At 39.6% G+C, this 20,418-nt stretch overlaps 1 protein-coding gene across 1 annotated transcript in view; it reads right to left on the reverse strand.

The window, feature by feature from the left end:
* polr3b (polymerase (RNA) III (DNA directed) polypeptide B) overlaps positions 1-20,204 on the reverse strand; it is a 41,799-nt gene extending 21,595 nt beyond the window's left edge. The window contains exons 1-15 of the mRNA XM_047354465.1: positions 20,013-20,204; positions 19,811-19,843; positions 18,730-18,786; positions 18,551-18,615; positions 18,385-18,460; positions 16,858-16,958; positions 16,689-16,780; positions 16,493-16,610; positions 15,615-15,723; positions 13,977-14,099; positions 9,818-9,934; positions 9,580-9,714; positions 8,348-8,509; positions 7,359-7,559; positions 3,067-3,229 (exon numbers count right to left, since the gene is read on the reverse strand). Of these exons, the coding sequence (XP_047210421.1) occupies positions 3,067-3,229; positions 7,359-7,559; positions 8,348-8,509; positions 9,580-9,714; positions 9,818-9,934; positions 13,977-14,099; positions 15,615-15,723; positions 16,493-16,610; positions 16,689-16,780; positions 16,858-16,958; positions 18,385-18,460; positions 18,551-18,615; positions 18,730-18,786; positions 19,811-19,843; positions 20,013-20,084 (1,624 nt within the window). The 5' untranslated portion in view covers positions 20,085-20,204. The remainder of the gene's footprint in view (positions 1-3,066; positions 3,230-7,358; positions 7,560-8,347; positions 8,510-9,579; positions 9,715-9,817; positions 9,935-13,976; positions 14,100-15,614; positions 15,724-16,492; positions 16,611-16,688; positions 16,781-16,857; positions 16,959-18,384; positions 18,461-18,550; positions 18,616-18,729; positions 18,787-19,810; positions 19,844-20,012) is intronic.
* Between the last annotated feature and the right edge of the window lie 214 nt (positions 20,205-20,418).

The following is a 20,418-nucleotide window of genomic DNA, read 5'->3' on the forward strand; positions in this document are numbered from 1 at the left end:
CTTATTTCTCATCATTAATAGAAGAAAACAAGAATAATCCTAGGTTTCTCTTTAGTACAGTTGCTAAACTTACACAGAGTCGTAGCTCTGTTGAGCCATCCATTCCCTTAGCTCGTAGCAGCCATGACTTTATGGGATTCTTCTTCAATAAAATTGATTCTATTAAAAATAAAATCTTTGACATACTCCCGAAGATGATTACTTCATCCTCAGCAAGTGAGACAACATTGGAAATAACTGTAGAACTTGATCTGTGTTTGAACTGTTTTGATCCTGTGAAGCTTCCTAAGTTATCAGAAATATTAGCTTCATCTAAACCTTCAACTTGTATGTTAGACCCAATCCCAACCAAATTATTTAAGGAAGTGTTCCCTCTGATTACCAGCCCCATTTTAGATATGATTAATCTGTTTTTAGTAAATGGATATGTACCACAGGCTTTTAAGTTAGCTGTAATTAAACCTTTACTTAAGAAACCTTCGCTTGATCAAGATGACTTGAAAAATTACAGACCTATATCCAATCTTCCATTCTTATCTAAAATTCTTGAGAAAATAGTTGCTAATCAAATGTGTGAGCATTTAAACAGCAATGACCTGTTTGAAGAGTTTCAGTCAGGCTTCAGAGCTCATCATAGCACTGAAACAGCTCTACTGAAAGTCACTAATGGTATTCTTATGGCCTCAGATAATGGACTTGTGTCTGTACTTGTCCTCTTAGATCTCAGAGCTGCATTTGATACAGTCGATCACAATATTCTCTTAGAAAGGCTGGAATATGCTGTAGGGATCAGGGGAACAGCGCTAAGCTGGTTTAAATCTTATCTGTCTGACAGATTCCAGTGTGTTCATGTAAATGATAAATCATCTTTAAACTCCAGGGTTAATTGTGGAGTACCACAGGGTTCAGTACTTGGGCCAATTCTCTTTACTATATGTATGCTTCCAATAGGTAAAATTATCAGGCAGCATAGCATAAATTTTCACTCTTACGCTGATGATACTCAGCTTTACTTATCCATAACTCCTGATGAGCCCAACCAGTTAGATAGACTACAAGCATGTCTTGAAGACATAAAAACTTGGATGACTTTAAATTTTCTGCTTCTAAATTCAGACAAGACAAGTTGTCATCTTTGGACCGGAGTCTTTAAAACAGAAACTGCTTAGTCAATCACTTAACCTGGATGGCATTAAATTGACCTCTGGTAATAAAGTAAAAACCTTTGGTGTTATTTTTGACCAGGACATGTCATTTAAATCCCATATTAAACAGGTTTCTAGGATTTACTTCTTTCACCTCCGGAACATTGTCAAAATTAGAAATATCCTATCCAGGAGTGACGCTGAAAAACTAGTCCATGCATTTGTTACTTCAAGGTTGGACTATTGTAATTCTTTACTATCAGGATGTCCACAAAATGCAGTTAAAAGCCTTCAGCTGATTCAAAATGCTGCAGCAAGAGTTCTGATGAAAATTAAAAAGAGAGATCATATTTCTCCTATTTTAGCTTCCCTTCATTGGCTCCCTGTTAAATCCAGAATATAATTTAAAATTATCCTCCTCACATATAAAGCCCTTAATGATCACTTTGATTGTTCCATATGTTCCTAACAGAGCACTTCGTTCTCAGACTGCAGGTTTACTGGTGGTTCTTAGAGTTTCTAGAAGTAGAATGGGAGGCAGATCCTTTAGTTATCAGGCTCTTCTCCTGTAGAACCAGCTCCCGGTTTTGGTCCGTGAGGCAGACACCCTGTCTACTTTTAAGGCTTGGCTTAAAACTTTCCTTTTTGATAAAGTTTATAGTTCGAGTGGCTTAGGTTATCAGGGAGGGAGCCTTCCTCCCTCCCTGTTGGATGGAGTAAGGGGGAGTCAGGTTTAGCCTAAACCGGCTCAGTTATGGTTGAGGAGCAAACACACCCTCCATTTCTGCTACTTGTATGGCCCCCTCTCTTTTCCAATGGTTATAATCAGTCTGACAGAGAGAGGTATCCCAATCCTTGTGGTTTTTAGTATAACAATGACCATCAGTGGGACCCTTTGTGGGGTGCTTTGAGACGACATTGCTGTAAATAAGCGCCGTTTAACTAAATAATCTGAACTGAAACTATCTCTGTAGTTATGCTGCTATAGGCTTAGGCTGCTGGAGGACACGATGAGTGGGTGCAGGAAGGGGGGCTTTCAGTAAAAGAGGTCGGGATCCACAGCTTTAGTTGATCATCAACTATGTGCAAAGTTTTCAGCTAACAGCTCTTTACACAAAAGATAACTTCCTAAATGTTAATTTCAGTATCTTTCAAATATACAACTAAAGAAATTAGGATAAATAGTTTATTTGGCACAGGACCCTAGTAAACCCTCTTTAAAATGTTCTTTACTTAACTTTTATGAAAACAAATTATATGCTCAGGTTAAAATGTGAGGACCTCTCAAAAGCCTGTAGAAATATTGATCAAGACCACTTTAAAAAATGCGAAACCCTGAAATTTGCTTGCTTGGAAGCAAAGCAGAAGGAAATGAGAGATGACTTTTACTCTAAAATTTTAGCTGTAGAGGAAAAGTAGGAGTCCTGTTTTATGGCAACATGCTCTGAGCCTGGAATCAAGGAGAAAGAAGAGCTCCGGCTGCCTGCTGGGGTTGGTTCATATCAGTTCTGACAGACAAACGAGTGGAGAACAGAGGAGGGACTGTGCTCTGCCTCTGTGAGGGAACGCACTCTGAAGGGCTTTGACACCTGCTGCTACTAACTAATTAAACAGTATGGCAGCTAATATAATTCGACAGTTATCAGAGCGAAGACAAACAAATACAGTAATTAAAGGGCCAGGTTTTGACACAAGAATAACACCTACTGCTGCCATGAAATTAAAGACTTATCAGTGTCCCTGCAAAACACAAAATGACATCCTCTAAATGAAACAGGAATGAATTTGCTTTATGTTCATAAGCAATGCATTCAAAACTGGCAGGATTAGAGGTTCTTTTCAGAGGATCTAAAGCAACAGCAACTGGAGTTTGTTCAGCACGTCTTTATTGGTTCAGTAAGTTACTCAGTGGAAGTTTTACCGTTCAGAAAAACCAGGAAGACGCTCGGGTAGGAGAGCTCCTCTCCACACAGCAGGTTGACGTCCTCCACCCCGAGGTTGAAGGCCAGTTTGATGATGGGCCCGTCCTCCATGTCGGTGGTGATGTGTGTCATCAGAGCCAAGTTCTTCACCAGACCACACGCCTGCCAAGCCACAGATCAAAGCAAAAACACCAAGAAGGGAAATTTATTAAATATTCATCAAGACAACAACCTCAAAAATGTAACTGAGCCTATCCCTACCAGTTTCCTGTTAATAACATTGACATGTTTATGACAGCAGGTGAGCAGAAAAGTTTCTGATTTAAATGCTGTGTAAAAATAATCATACATTTTAACTCATTACAACCACAAATCTCAATTTTATTGCATATTAGTGAAGAGTAAAGGAAATAAAAAAAGAAAATTGTAGCCAGCCCTTAGTTCATAATTTGTAGAACAGCCTTTTGCCTCCGTCACAGCTGCAAGTCTTTAGGACTATGTCTGTACTGGCTTTGGACATCTGAAGACTAAATGTTTTCCCATTCTTGTTGAAAAAAATGTTCAAGTTCAGTCAGTTAGGATGGAGAACATCTGTGAACATCCCTTTTTATGTTTCACCACATTATCAATTGGATTTAAGTCTGGACTTTGACTGTGCCGTTCTAACACATGGATATGCTTTGTTTTAAACCATTTCCCTGTAACTCTGGCTGTATGCTCAGGGTTTTTCTCCTGCTGGAAGGGGAACCTCTGCTCCAGTCGAGTCCTTGTCTGTGTCTAACTGATTTACTTCAGGACTACCCTGTATATAGCTTCACCCAACTTCCTATCAACTCTAACCAGCTTTCCTATCGCTGCCGGAAAAAAAGCCCAGCCACAGCTTGATGCTGCCATGGTGACGGTGTGATCATGGTTCAGTGTTAGTTTTCCACCACACATTTAGTAGTTCATGGAGGCCAGAAAGTTTAGTTTTGGTTTTATCTAACCAGAGCACCTTTCATTTAATAACAGGTTTCTTCTCCCAGCCCTTTCATAAAGCCTAGATTTCTTGAGTGCATGATTAATAATTGTCCTCCCAAAACCAGATTCTCCCCCCTGAGCTGCAGCTCCTCCAAAGTTAACACAGACCTCCAGGAAGCATCTCTGTTTAATGCTCTACCTCCTCAGCTTGCCAGTTTAATTGTACTGCCCTGTCTAGGTAGGTTTGCAGTCCTGCTATATACTTTATTTACAAATGAAGCTTTAAGCAGAGCCCTGTGAAATTTTTAAAGCCAGGTATAATGTCTTATAACCCAACTCTACTCTAACTTCTCCACAACTTCCTCCCTGACCTCTCTGCTGTGTTCGTTGTTGTTCACGATGCTGTTTGTTTACTAATGTTCTCTGGATTTACACTGAGATTAAGTAACTCTCATGTGGAGTATATTTACTAATTAGGTGCCTTCTGGAGGTAATCGGTTGTGCTGGGTTGTATTTAGGGGTGTCAGAGTAATGGGGGGTGAAAACAAATTCCTGAAAACTATTTTTTATAATTTTTTCTCTAGTTATGCACTCCTCTGGTCTCCTCCTGTTGGTCTGTTACCAAAAACCTTAATAAGGTACACAGGTTTGCTGTTGCAATGTGAATAAATGTGAAGTGTTTCTAGGGCTATGAATGCTTTTGTGAGGCACTTTAGTTAATTTAGATGAAATTCATGGTATGTCATACAGAAAGAAGCTTATTTTTATTTTTTATAAGTTTAATCCTGCATTCAACCCTGTATTAATTCCATTTTTATTTCAATATTTCCAACATTTCACATGCTGTTGATTGAAAACATTTTGCTTTAACAAGACTCAGTTTACAACACCTTACCAGGCAGAGAGGACTCCTGCACAAGATTCAATAAAAAGTGAATATTCATCTGCAAGTAGTATAGATGAAGGCAAAAATCTGGTATATTTATAACTGCTACATTCTGGATCACACGGTTTCAATGCTTTTTAGGTACACAGATTAATTAAGTTACAGTTCTTTTACTTTGACAGAGGATGATATTTTAAAATTTCTTTCCCCAAAACAAACATTTGTTGGTTGATGGCTTTGTGTTTTAAGCATCACTTTTAACGGAGCATCGGCATCAAAACCAGCAACAGAAACCACAACCTGGGGTTAATATTTAATACAAGGCAAAAGTGCTCATTAATGTGTACACTGTGTCAGTACCGTAGAAAGCTTTATATTATGTCCAAACTGATTGTTATTTTAATTGATTCTGGGTCTCCATCCAGCCATCCATCCACTGTACACGCCTGTCCTTGCAGGGTTGTGGGGAAACTGGCGCCTACAGCAGCCATTGGACAGCAGGTGGGGTCCACCCAGGGTCGTGCGGGGGGTTCAGTAATATGAAATCCAAATTTTAATTAAACAGATTTCGGGGTTTTTGAGCTTTCTTTTCTTACTGCTCTGTAAACTAAGAAAAGTAAGAATTGAAGTTTCTACTTTTATCTGTAACACATGAATTTACTTCATGAACGTTCAGACAAATCTTACAACAGATGTATTTCTGAGAAAAATAGCTAATATTTAACAGTTTACTTTAGTTTGTTGTCTCAAAACCATACCCAAGTTATCTTTTTTACTAAATTGCCTAGTTGCCAGCATACCGTCTTGTTTTCTGCTGCATGTATACAAGTCCTTCTCAAAAAATTAGCATATTGTGATAAAGTTCATTATTTTCCATAATGTCATGATGAAAATTTAACATTCATATATTTTAGATTCATTGCACACTAACTGAAATATTTCAGGTCTTTTATTGTCTTAATATGGATGATTGTGGCATACAGCTCATGAAAACCCAAAATTCCTATCTCACAAAATTAGCATATTTCATCCGACCAATAAAAGAAAAGTGTTTTTAATACAAAAAACGTCAACCTTCAAATAATCATGTACAGTTATGCACTCAATACTTGGTCGGGAATCCTTTTGCAGAAATGACTGCTTCAATGCGGCGTGGCATGGAGGCAATCAGCCTGTGGCACTGCTGAGGTCTTATAGAGGCCCAGGATGCTTCGATAGCGGCCTTTAGCTCATCCAGAGTGTTGGGTCTTGAGTCTCTCATCGTTCTCTTCACAATATCCCACAGATTCTCTATGGGGTTCAGGTCAGGAGAGTTGGCAGGCCAATTGAGCACAGTGATACCATGGTCAGTAAACCATTTACCAGTGGTTTTGGCACTGTGAGCAGGTGCCAGGTCGTGCTGAAAAATGAAATCTTCATCTCCATAAAGCTTTTCAGCAGATGGAAGCATGAAGTGCTCCAAAATCTCCTGATAGCTAGCTGCATTGATCCTGCCCTTGATAAAAGACAGTGGACCAACACCAGCAGCTGACACGGCACCCCAGACCATCACTGACTGTGGGTACTTGACACTGGACTTCTGGCATTTTGGCATTTCCTTCTCCCCAGTCTTCCTCCAGACTCTGGCACCTTGATTTCCTAATGACATGCAGAATTTGCTTTCATCCGAAAAAAGTACTTTGGACCACTGAGCAACAGTCCAGTGCTGCTTCTCTGTAGCCCAGGTCTGGGGAATGCGGCACCTGTAGCCCATTTCCTGCACACGCCTGTGCACGGTGGCTCTGGATGTTTCTACTCCAGACTCAGTCCACTGCTTCCGCAGGTCCCCCAAGGTCTGGAATCGGCCCTTCTCCACAATCTTCCTCAGGGTCCGGTCACCTCTTCTCGTTGTGCAGCGTTTTCTGCCACACTTTTTCCTTCCCACAGACTTCCCACTGAGGTGCCTTGATACAGCACTCTGGGAACAGCCTATTTGTTCAGAAATGTCTTTCTGTGTCTTACCCTCTTGCTTGAGGGTGTCAATAGTGGCCTTCTGGACAGCAGTCAGGTCGGCAGTCTTACCCATGATTGGGGTTTTGAGTGATGAACCAGGCTGGGAGTTTTAAAGGCCTCAGGAATCTTTTGCAGGTGTTTAGAGTTAACTCGTTGATTCAGATGATTAGGTTCATAGCTCGTTTAGAGACCCTTTTAATGATATGCTAATTTTGTGAGATAGGAATTTTGGGTTTTCATGAGCTGTATGCCAAAATCATCCGTATTAAGACAATAAAAGACCTGAAATATTTCAGTTAGTGTGCAATGAATCTAAAATATATGAATGTTAAATTTTCATCATGACATTATGGAAAATAATGAACTTTATCACAATATGCTAATATTTTGAGAAGGACTTGTAGAGATGTGAAATTCTGGAGTTTTCAAACTGACTTTTTGAGGCCTTCTCACCTCTCCCTCAGGAGTGTCGGATGGACACAGCATTCCCCACTGGGAAGGCTGCAGAGACCGCGGCCCGCTGACCTTCCTGGTCTTCTCGAACTGGGAGGAGATCCTAGTCATCATACCCAGAGCAGAAATGTAGGAAAGACGGGACAGAACCTGGGTGACACCCTGACGGTCCATCTTGAACCTCTTCAGAGACCAGTTGCCCTAATGATGGGAAACATATTCAAACATTACAGCAGAGATGCTTAGACACATCTGCCGATGACCAGAAGAAGCCGATTTTCAGCTCAACTGGCTCTGACATTTTCGAAAAAAGCAAAAATACATTTTTTTCCAATCAGTGAGAACACTATACTAAGGGTTACCAGGTCTAGATGATTACAATCTTCAGTGTGGATGCTGTTACTGAGTGAAGATGATGCAAGCTTACCTATTTTCAATACTATTAAGGTCTTTGAAGCACAGAGATGTTAGAAACCATTTAAAGGTTTCCTACGACATGTAGTGGCATGACTGAAGGTCATTCAGCCTGTGAGGGGAAGCCATTCAGTAGATAACTGGAAAGCTGAACGGAGTGTAGCAAAGTTGCTCAGATTTATCTTTCAATCTGTAAATTTTGGCAAATTTTTTGAAATCTTAAGAGTTGAGATAAGGATCTACGTTCTCTAGAATACACAATAATCAAGGTCACTAACATTTATGAAATGCTACCTGTGCTACCTTTGCTAATAGCTAACACAAGGTGCTAAAGTCAGTTTTAAAACATGAACTCCATTATCATGTTGTGTTTATTGTAAAAATATTATTTAAACCCTGTTATATGGCCACTGTTCTCACAAAGAGTGACTATAAAACAAAAACTAAATGTATTTTCTGTATCTTTAACTTATAGGAAGTATTGATCATCTTTGAGGACTGAAAAGAGATAAATGATCTCAGAATGAAGCTTTCAGGCCCAGTTTCTCTGTATTTAGCCCTTTTTTGTAACTCACTGTGGAGATGGCGTTGACCATGCCGTTGGTGATCTGATCCTGTCGCATGTGTTTGACCACATCGAACTGAGCTGCTCGCTGCTTGGGGATGATCTGGTCGGCAATTTTCTTGAGTTCCGCGTTAAACTTCTTAAACAGATCCTCAAAGAGCAGAGACAACAGCTGGAAAAAGGAGAGCCGTCTTATTTGGCATTACTGTCTTGGAACAATTTCATTATCAGCAATAAAAACAATATTTCAGAGAGCACAGTCGTTCTATCTAATCAGCTTCGAGTTTGCCATCAGATTTAATAACCAGGTGTGCCGGCTCAGAAATAACCCTGACCTGGCCTCTGTCCCAAGTCCTCGTCTTCCTTCGCCAGGCCTGCAGGAGGCAGCGTCTCACCATTACACCCCCCCTCCGCCCCAACCACATCCTTTGCATTAGCATACATCAAAACAAACAGGCTGCTCGAAATTAATAAAGAAATTAAGCTTCCATTGCGCAGCCGGGCCAATTAGTTGAATGTCAGGGAACCATAATTGGAGAGCGAGGAGATTGCTGGCATCGTTGATGTGTAAGCCTCCTTTTGAAAGAGGGGCTGCTGCTCCCCCAGCCCCACCTTCTCCACCCATCTCTGCTCCTAACACGGGGCAGGTTGGTGGGGGGGGAATTAAAAGCCTAAAGACAGCAGTAATTACATTATCAGAGCCCAGGCTGCGGATTAGCTCAATCGCTCCAGTCAAGGCAGCGGTTCTATTGTCGCGGTGCTGAAAAATCCCCATGCTTCCACAGCATCAGGATTTTGGTGCCACTGCATATCTCCCTCCTGACAAAGCCAGGCAGAAACAAAAAGGGGAGGGGGTGAAAAAACAAAACGGGGAAAAACAGAGCTGAGGAAAGGTAATGAGAGGCTTATTAAAGGAAGGGGGCAGGAACAAAGATGCAGGTGAAAGATCAGAGCTGGTGCAGCCCTGTGATCCATTCACACTGAAACACATAGGCAAACCAATTATTAATAAGAAGGTTTTTTGTTTTTTTTCAGGAAATCAGATGGAAAAAACACCTTTTAGTTAACCAACAAGTAAACAACCAGGTCAACAGGGAGTCTTTATTGTCCAAACAAAGCTGGAGAACCTTCTGGAGCTGAAGGTTTTGTCTCTAAACATAAAACCAGCGACCCAATGGAGGTTTTAATGAAGTGAAGTACAAATGAAACCACCTGCAGCACAGGTTTCAGAGTGAGGTTTACCTGTCCAGCCAACTCCAGACGCTTGTTCCCATAATAATCTCTGTCATCCACTTTGTTGTCGCCTTGAGCCAGGATCACCCTCCTGACCATCACAGCCAGGTAAATGCACTTAGCCCGAAAGTTAAACTCTTTTACCTGACGACAAGATATAAAAGGTTAACTTGTTTAAGATGTAAAAGCTCTGCGCAGATTGGTTAAAACGATAAGCATAATGTGGGATTTTTGTCTGTTTACATACCGGAACATGAGTGAGGATGAGAGAGGCGAGTAGCTCTCTGGCTTCCTCCATCTTGGTCTTTTTGGGGCCTCCCCACATGCGCTGCCGCCGGACTTTATTCCCAAGAAACCTCAGAGCCTGAAACACAAAGTGGACACAGAGGAGGCCAGTAAAGAAAACTACTGGAGAAAACAGCCACCATGTGAGCCCAAATATCTTATAAAGAATCAGACGCAAATTTCTCATTGCTATCTTGACCACACGTCATCTATGCTTTTCCAAAGTTTCTCACAACTTAAACTAACATTTTATCCCCTTTTTGTGCAACTGTAAACTGGATTTTAATGCTACAAGCAAAACGCATAATGCTAACTGTATTTTGTGTTATCTCTGTTTTAATTTGCATATAGGGTCCACCTGTTGGAGCCATTGATGTAGTGATCAATGCCATTATTTCTGTGTTTCTCCCTCAGCAACTGTTGATTTCTCGTTTCAATAGAAAGTACGCCTGGTTCAGTGTCCCGCAAGTCCTTTGAAGTTCTAGCTGGTCACAGCAGATGGCTGCTGATACAGAACCTGGTTGCTGTTATAAGGGTGTGGTTCTTCTCCACTGTCACCACATACCTGCTCTGGAGGTGGGATTGCTGCACAATTAAGGTTTCAATCCAACTGGCTGCACTTCCTCTCCTGAATAACCCAACTGAATTTGATGGTAAGGTTCTCTACGTTTCACTGAAGTAGACTGTATGCAATTAAATCTGGATTTAACAATTTTATTAAAAACTGTGTTAGAATCAGCTGGTTTAATTTATACCATGTAAACTGAAATGACCCGTTCAGTGTACACTGTGTTTGAATTTAAACGGATTTCCATTTTGTCTTTGACTCCTTTATCTGTTGTCATTCCTGAGGGTTCTGTGACTGAGTTTGAATCTGAATATAAATAATTCGGTATCCTATTACCTTAACAGTTCAGTTTAAGTCTCACAATTAGCAGATGACAAAAAAATCTTACAGGTAAAACTTTTTTTTTTTTAAGTCAAGTCTTGGCCATCCTTTTGAAGATCTATCCTCTTTTTTGGCCAATCCTTTGATAAATTCTACAAAAAGAGCCTCAGGGTTCATTGCAAACATTAAAAGTCTTCCTCCTCACTGATTATGTTATTCTGGTGTTGGACAGTATGCTTTGTACTAGAAAGGGACTTCGGCACATTCTCATTTTAAAAGATTTTGTAGGTCTCATACAAAAAAACAAAAAATCGTAGAGGAGGTTATCCGTGTTTGTTTCTAACGTTTTGTTGTTTTGTCCATACGGACAACTCGTAATAAATAATGGAAAAATATATATATGCTGCCAAGCATCTTGGAATCATCTCCAAACCAACTTAAATTTGAATTAGCTTGTTTCGCCAGTCGAATTTAAAACAATTCTGTAAAATAATAACCATAATAATAGGAAGCACTAATATTTTAATACAGACTGTAGAATGATTGTTAGAATTCTGTTTTTCTTTTATTTGTGGTTTTTATAGTTATTAGGCTTCAATGTTGGTGTTATATGAAATAAATTAGATTTTTAATCTTAACTTTTAACTTTCTGGTGAATACGTTTTATAGTAAATCCCCTTTTCAGACTGACGCAGACTTTGTTTCTGATCCCTTTCTGATTTCCATCAGATGATCATATGATGTGGTGCTTTTTGAGATTTTATTGGCCTACTTCATGTTGTCACACCAGCTCTATTTCATAGTTTTCTTGATTTATTAAGTCTGGCAGTAATCAGGCCTAGGTGTGGCTGGTGAAATGTGATCAGTCCCAGTTAATCAGGATGTAACTGGGAAAATTATTTTTTCACATAAAACCAGTTTGGCTAAGATTAGCCAAACTGCTAAGTCTTTTAGTGTTTGCGGCAAGATGCTGCATATCTTCTATAAGTCTGTTGTGGAAAGTGTGATCTCTTCTGCCATCATCTGCTGGGGAAGCAGCATCAGAGCCAGGGACTTAAAAAAAACTCAACAAGCTGATAAAAAAGACCGGCTCTGTTCTGGGGACTCCTCTAGAACCTCTGGAGATCATTGTGGAAAGAAGGATTCTTCATAAAATGAAGAACATTATGGAGAACCCTGAGCATCCTCTTCATGAGACTGTCCTACAACAACAGAGTGTCTTCAGTCAGAGGCTTCTTCAGATCTGCTATAAGACGGAGCGCTACAGGAGATCCTTCCTGCCCACAGCCATCAGCATCTACAACAGTTCTTTGAGGAAACCTTCATAATATGAGCTATAACAACATTTAATTTCCCTTTGGGATTAATAAAGTATTTTTGAATGTAATTGAATGTAGAGCTGTTATTATTTATACTTATATTTCGGCTCTAAACAACTGCAGAAACCATGTGACTTACAAAACAATGATTATGAGAACATTGTGCTTTGAAAGTATAGTTTTACAATACTATATTATTATATTATAAAGTCAATGAATAACCGTCAAATCATGACCATAATAACTTATGAGTTTTTTCTCTAGCTGAACGGTCCTGGTTTGATCCAAAATTAAGTATTTTTTTTTTTTATTGGTTTTATTATTATTTTTCTCTTCATGTCAGAGTGAAGCCTACAATGTTCGACCTTACCCAGGTATATTGCAGATGCCCTCACTTTTCGCATTTAATCCTACAGACCTCATTAGCAGGTAAGTTATCAGTATACAAGTCTGACTAATTTGTTTTGTTAAAAAACATTGAGACTCACATAAAAAGAACATTTATATGCTTGTAAAGAAGCAACACATTTACCCACTTACATGACTTACTGCCAAGTTTTAACTCAACCTACAGAGAGTTAATAAAGGCCAGAGGTCAGTTAGGACGACTCCCAGTACAACCTACTGCCCTCAACTCAATAAAGAATAAAAGGAAAAACAATAACTGGCTTGCATGCAGCTGTTTTTAAAACAAAAATCACCATCTAATTACAGAAATTAAACATCACTTGATAAAATCTCCTGTCCATTTTTCTGAATCTGATATCTAAAACAAAGATTATAGTCACATTTGGTTTAGCCAGATTACCTATAATCTGATAACGCTGTTCTTTAATCCTTATCTGCCTTTAATTATATAGATTTAGGTCTTATTGTGCACAATACAAAGAGCCAGTGAATACCCTGAAAAGACATGATGGCGGCTGGCAGGCAGAGAAACACGAGGGCTGAGGGGAACAGGTTGCTAGGATCCAAACATGCCCTCATCAATGCATCAGAGGAACCTCTAACAACATAATCTTTATGAAAAACAAATTGGCCGACTGCATTCATCTGTAGATGTTAAGGAAAACACGTGGGGCTCCTGAAAGGAAGTCAAAAGTGCAACTTAAATAGGTGGGAAAAGTGTTCATTAAATGAAAACTATGTATATCTTCTGTTAGCAGACTGCAGGTGTTTGTGTTTCAAAGCAAAAATATTTGGATCTTCAGATAAGGTTTATGAGATCACATCAGAGCTGCTGGATTATTCAACAAGTCAATATGGCTGTTTTATCATCTCATACAGACAATGTTACCTCATTGTGTCTTTAAATCTAAGAGGATAAATGTCTGAGCCCTGAAAGTTAGTAATCATTCTATGGGCCACCATTTTATACATGTGTGACCAGTTAAAGTGAGCATTAATCAAAGAAGCAGCCATGAGGGCCAATGTAGCTCTGTGGGAGCTGCGGAGATCCACAGCTCAGGTGGGAGAATCCACAGAGAGAGAAAAGCTAATGGTCGTGAACTCCACAACTCTGGCTTTTATGGAGGAGTGTGAAGAAGAAATATATTGTTACAGGACTACCATAAAAAGTTCTGTTGGCAGTTTGCAACAGGTCTTGAAGAAGACAACAAAGGCCTGGAATGTGCTCTGATCAGATGAAACCAAAATGTATTATTTCTGGCCCATATGCAAAATGCCATTTGCGGCAAAAGGGTGGCTGAATACCAATGTGTGCCACACTTTTCAGATTTTTATTTCTAAAAATAAAAGTAATACCATGTATGTTTTCCTTCCACTTGACTATTATGCAAAACATTGTGTTGGTCGGTCACATAAAATCCTAATAAAATATAGAGCTGATGGCGATTGTAATGTGATGTGAAAAAGTTGAAGGGGTATTTTGCAGGGCATTGTGAAGGAATCACCTGAGTCTGTGTGAAGATCTGAGCTTTCTGACACTCCTCCAGGCTCGGAGCGAAGCTGGCCATGACGTGTTCCTCCGTGCCAATCATCTGAACTATCTCCTGGTCACTCTCTACACCCATTCCCTGCAGGGAACGCATGCAAACAAGACAGGAAAAAATTGTGCACTAAGGCATAAAAAAACATTTTTAAATGTTTGAAAGACCTCACAAGGCAAAACCCTGTTAATTTGAATAAGAGGTGAAACAAGGAGCCGAAAGGAAATGGCGCGTGTTCGCAGGGTTGGAGAGGTGAAGTGGGAGCCAGCAGGTTGTGTGACATTTGCTTATGGAAATGTGAGGCTGTGGGAACTGATCCGCTTGAACCCACGGTGGACATGAGATGGAGCGGTGAAGGAAACAGCCGCACAGGATAAACGAGCGCTCGGCAAACACAACAAGCGTGCAAACTGTGGATCCTGACACTTCACACCAGCAAGGTAAGATGTTTAAGGAGGTTTTTTCCAAAGGCGGCTGAAGATCATCATACCAGCTGTTCCACTGACATTTTCATTGTCAACACGAAGCAGTGAGATTGTTCAATCACAGACTAATAACTCCACAGGCTGCTATGAAGGATGAATCAACAGGCAGAATCGTATGGAGAGCCGTTTCATTCAAAACTAAATAAATAAATAAATACTGCTTGTGATAAATTATTAATATTCCATGAAATAAATAAATATCCCCATGAAATAAAACAAAATAATGATGTTAAAAGAAATTTTCATCTTATTTTATTCAATTCATTTCAAGATTTATTTAATTTACTTAAAGATTTATTACCCCATTTTTCATTTTAAGCTTTTTATTTCATGTTCTTATATCCAAATGAGGGGCCGGAGTTTTATCTGCTGGGTGGCGCTGGGACCGCTGGGTGGGGCTCAATTCGTGGCAGTGGCCGGCAGAAGCATGCCGCTGCCTGCCAAAAGACAGCATGTGTATAAATGCAATGCTGAATGACGAAGACTTATTGCACAAACAGCTTCCACAAAAATGGCGGCAACCGCCGTGGCAGGCTTTTACAGCCGGTCTGGCACCTTCTGGCATCCTCGCAGAATCCCCTGGGTCCCTCCGGCATGCTGTCTTCTAGCAGGCAGCGGCATGATTCTGCCGGCCACTGCCACGAATTGAGCCCCACCCAGCGGTCCCAGCGCCACCCAGCAGATAAAACTCCGGCCCCTCATTTGGATATAAGAACATGAAATAAAAAGAGCTTAAAATGAAAAATGGGGTTAAAAAGTAAAAGTCACCGAAATACGTAAAGTAGCTTTACAAAATAAAAGTGTCACAAAATAAAACTGCATTATGAAATAAATAAATAAATGTTTAAATAAATTAAATAAATCTTGAAATTAATTAAATAAAACAAGATAAAAATGTATTTTCACATAATTATTTTGTTTTATTTCATGGGGATATTTATTTATTTTATGGAATATTTATTAATAATTTATCAATAGCAGTATTTATTTATTTATTTAATTTTGACTGAAACGGCTCTCCATAGAAACAGTCTTACTTTGGCCATTCAAGTCGTTATTAAACTGTGCTGTAGCACCCCCTGCTGGACAAGCGGTGTCATTTAAACCCTCCTTTTACCTTGAATATTACGGCGATGGGGGCATCTTCAGACAGCGTGTTGTGTCTCAGGTAGAAGCGGCCCTGCTTTACGACAATGTTGGTTCTGCTTTTCTTCTCATGAGTGGAGCTGAAATAGAAAACATCAGGTTTCGCAGTGACAGCGTCACCTTCATAAATCATGTTCAACAAGAAACTAATCAGATATTCAGAGACCGTCCCTCAACACTACTTTCAGCTCCAGTATTTAAATATTTCTATGCAGTCATGATCTCCAGCTCCTAGGTAACCTAACATGTACAACCCCCTTCAGATACACACTGAATTTCAACACAGTTATCATTTTATTATAAAACTAACTTAGGGGTTACTTAGTAAATTGTGAAAAGTGGGATTACAGATTGCACTTGAATATGACTCTCACAGACCAGCAGTGCTGTGTAAATTATTTGCCCTCTTGCTGATTTCCTCTCTCCAAGTAAAGTGAATACAGAATAGACTTTTATAAAGGTGATCTCAATGAATAGAATAAATAAAGCAACCCAACGAACCTTTCCTACGTGAAAAAGTAATCACGTCTAACCCTAATAGCAACCATCATGCCTGACAGTCTTTTATGTCGCTGACACCCACTCTTCTGCCTTAATTCAACTGTAATGGAGGATTTTTTTCCATCTTACATTTTCTGACGAACAGATTTTTGAGTTATCATTACCTCTAAAGCATAATCAACAAAATTAACAGAAATAAACAATTGAAATATATCCATTTGAATTGAATGACTGATCAAATTATCTTTTCAATGATATTCCATTTTACTGAGATGCATCTGTAGTTTTATTAGAACCTAAATAGTGACTTGAGGTTTTCATCCAATAAGCTGGCAGTTATAATGTTACCTTGTGACTGAGGCTCCAACCGTTCCTTTCCTGTCCTGATCCACAATGATCCGATTCTTGGACAGCTGTTCCTGGATCAGGATGACTTTCTCTTGACCTTTTACGATGAAATAACCCCCTACGAGAGAAAGGAAGACAAGCTGCAGTCAGTGCTGTTCAGCTTGGTTGCTACAACACGGCCACACTGACACGGTACCTGGATCCAAAGGACACTCGTTGAGCTTGGAGAACTCCATGGGCGTCTTTCCCGTGAGAACACAGTTGGAGCTTCGCAGCATGATTGGCATCCTGACGACAGCAGAATTAAACATGTTAATCAAAATATTTTAATATGTTGACTCCATGAAATAAAAGAAAACTCAAACCTTCCAATCGGCAGAGCGTTGCGGATGATCCTCTGGCTGCCACGAGTGTACTCTATGTCCACTGTGATTGGTGCAGAGTAGGTCAAGTCTCTGAGGCGACACTGACCAAACACATGGGACATGTTTTATCAACCAGACTTCCTACAAATCTTCCAGACTGAACATTTAAGGGTTTTCAACCCTCTTTATAACATTTGAGCACAAAATATTTTACCTGGTTGGATTTTATTGTCTTTAGGCTCCACAAATCATAAAACCACACCATGCTGAACAGAGATACACAATTTATCATCACTATAATGTGTGATCGGAATCACGAAGAACTGGATTACTGAAATGCTCGTTATGTAGGAATAAGTGGTTCTTCTCTTGCCCGGATACAGAGAGTACAATGTGCTGCAGCATACCTTTTATCTGGCACATGTAAATATGAGCACATTTTAGCTTCAGCAGTCACTTTAAAGTTCTTTTATCTGATTTGCCCATTTCTACCTCTCTGAGCTACTGCACTATTATACACCCTCCCGCTCGTAAGCTTACAGGGGGCCAATTTTGTTGCAGCGGCAGCTCCTGCACCTAAAATGAGGAATAACTTCTGACAGGCTTTGTCACCATCTGTTTTTAAATCCCTTTTTAAAACTCATTTCTTTGCCTTTTGACACCATGTGAGATGCTGATTTCAGTTTGTGTTTATTATATTTTTGTTTTTATTGCAGGGCTGGTTTTATGTGTTTTTAAAATATTGAAATATTATCTTTTTTCTGTTACTGTGTGATGCCATTTGTAATTGTGATTTTTTTTATGTATACTGTACAGCCCTTTGGTCCTGTGTGGTAATTTAAAGTGGTTTATAAATAAAGCTGGAACTGGATAGGGTAAACAGCCAGAGCAGATTGCGACTATGGGGTCAGCCTTCGCTTTCTACGCCCATCAATGAGCCTTGGTCACCCCCATGACCCTGTAACGAGTTCACTGCTGTTTTTTCTTTGAAACTCTATTGATAGATGCTAACCACTGGAGACCAGGGACACCCGAAGAGCTGCAGTTTTGGAGATGCTCTGTCTGATCCATGTGTCTAGTTATTATAATCTGGACCTTCTCAAACTGACTCAGCTCTATACACTCATCCATTTCTTCTGCTTCTGTCACTTGCAAAATGCTCACCAGCTGTTTAATGTATCCCAACCACTAACAGGTCTCATGAGGAAGAAACAGTCAGGGCTTTTTTTTTTTACCTGTTGGTGGTCATATTGTTGTGCCTGATCAGTATATCTCAATTAAATAAACACATTTTCTGAATCCATTCTTCAAGGATCTTTGGCACCTGCTAGCTTCCCAGCAGCAAACATTTGACTGATGCTTTACACAATCCAAAACAAACCAAGTTTATAAAAGTAATTTAAACATTTTAAAGCTAAAGCTGCCCGACAACCAAAAGGGTTTATTTTCAAAAGAGTATTATCTCATAAGAGAACCTGTAAGCATCACTCTCTGTGAGTAAACTAATTATTTAAATATTGTCCTAACCTCATGAGGAGAAACCGGTCTGGTTACATTGAAGCTCTCCTCGACATCAGGCATGCCAACGTAGATGTTCAGGTACCTGTACGGAAATAATTTCTCTTAAAAACGCCAATCTGAAACTAAGTCACTGCAATCGGATCAGGAATCTGTGTGGTTGGGCCCCGCTTACTTCAGGTACCACATTGGATCAGCATCGCTGGTTATCTTCTCATTTGCTTTCATGATTTTCTTAATCTGGAAAAACCAAAAGGTCAGATTAAACTCAGGGAGGTTCAGACAATTGCATTAACACTAGAAAGGTAAAAAAATAAATGAATACATAGATAAGGACTTTGTGATTAATTTTACCTCGACATTGATGAAATAGTTGAATGAGTCGATGTGCTGCTTCACCAAACCCTTCACCTGCCGAACAAACAATGAGGCAAGTGATGGAGATGAGCGGAAATAAAATCTGGTCCATTATACGATCAAGTAATACAGTCATTTAAAGTCAATAAACACTAAACAATTAACTGTAAGAGGAGCAGAAAAACATAACATGATTAATTTAAGATTTACATAATGAGCAAACATTTAAAATGACTGATGCTTTACTGTAATCCAACTGAAATCTTAAAGTCAGCAGATTTAAGCTCTTCACAGGACCTGCAGTGGGGCAGGAATAGGCTTTTTCAAGGCCTTTTTCAGTCCTCTATGTGAATTTATGGAAGATTGTTTCTACAGTGACAGACATTAAACAAAAAACCTGGACAAACCAAGGACTGACTGACACAAAGTAGAGACACAAGGAAGTAAAAAAAAAGGGAAAAAGGACACGATAAAGAAAGGAGGGAAGGACACAACAAGGAATGGAAGGGAAAAGGAGAGAGGTAAGAGTATGGAAGAAAGGGCACAAAGGAAAATAATGAAGGAGACAACATTTAGACAATGAAAAAGGGAATAAAATTTAGAAATACAAATAATTTTCTATATTCTTTTTTTTTTTCATACTAATCCAGACACAATATACAGAAATTAAAATCCAAACTTCCCTCGACTGTGCACAAAAATCTTGCAAAATGTTTTGGCTAAAGCAAGGTTTAACACCTTAATGAGGTCTGCAGACAGAGAAAGAAGATCCTGAATTTGATGCCAGCTACCTAAAGCACCTGGGAAGGAGATACAACCATACATAAGGTGACAGTAAACTGTACGTTCAACATAGCCGTGAAAATTACAAGCTAAACTGGCTTGATTTTAATTCATTTAACAGGCCAAAATAAAATATATATATAAAATGAAACCAAACAAAAAGGTTCAAGCTCTCGTGCAGGTAAAAGCCAATGTAAATATGAAGAAAGATAAATATTTAGCTTTAAAACGGCCGCAGGTGGTTCCATGTTTGGGGGAAAAGGTTTATGAATTCACAACTGTTGTTGTGATTTACCTTCAGGAAGGCTGGTAACAATTTCCATTTTTCCTGTCAGAAGACATACAAAAAATATATCAGTCAGCGTCTTCACTTCAAAGTTTATCACATACTGTTGGCTGACTCCTTTTTAAGCTAATGTTACTTCTTTCTGCCAGTACATCACAAAATCCTAAAGCTCGTAGTGGAAACCCATCTGTCCCACTGTCCTCAAACTCACCGCCACAGTGTTTACAGGAGCCGCGAGCTCCTGAGGAGTCATGTCTCCAAACTCTCCTCCCAGCACTTCCATAACTAACGCTGCTCTTCTCCAGTAAACGCATAAAACTGGAAATAAAGTCAACTGGTGCTAAGCATCGGAAGTCTCTGCAACATGCGTCCTGACTGTGTTACTTTTTAAAACGTCCCCTGCGAGGTGGACGGAACTAAAGACACCGTTCCGCTTCCAATGAATTCTTCTTCTCATTCTCAATCCTGTCGGTGTCATTATGTTGCAATGCCGCCCCCCACTGTTGCAAAAACGTCAATGCTGCCACGAGTTTTGAGAAACAAGTTATTCCTGCAGTTTTGTAATTTAAGTTTTTCTGTTGGCATAGGATAATACATAAATAACAACTAAACTATAC

Source organism: Girardinichthys multiradiatus, chromosome 2, assembly GCF_021462225.1.
Source record: "Girardinichthys multiradiatus isolate DD_20200921_A chromosome 2, DD_fGirMul_XY1, whole genome shotgun sequence".
Classification (NCBI taxonomy): Eukaryota; Metazoa; Chordata; class Actinopteri; order Cyprinodontiformes; family Goodeidae; genus Girardinichthys; species Girardinichthys multiradiatus.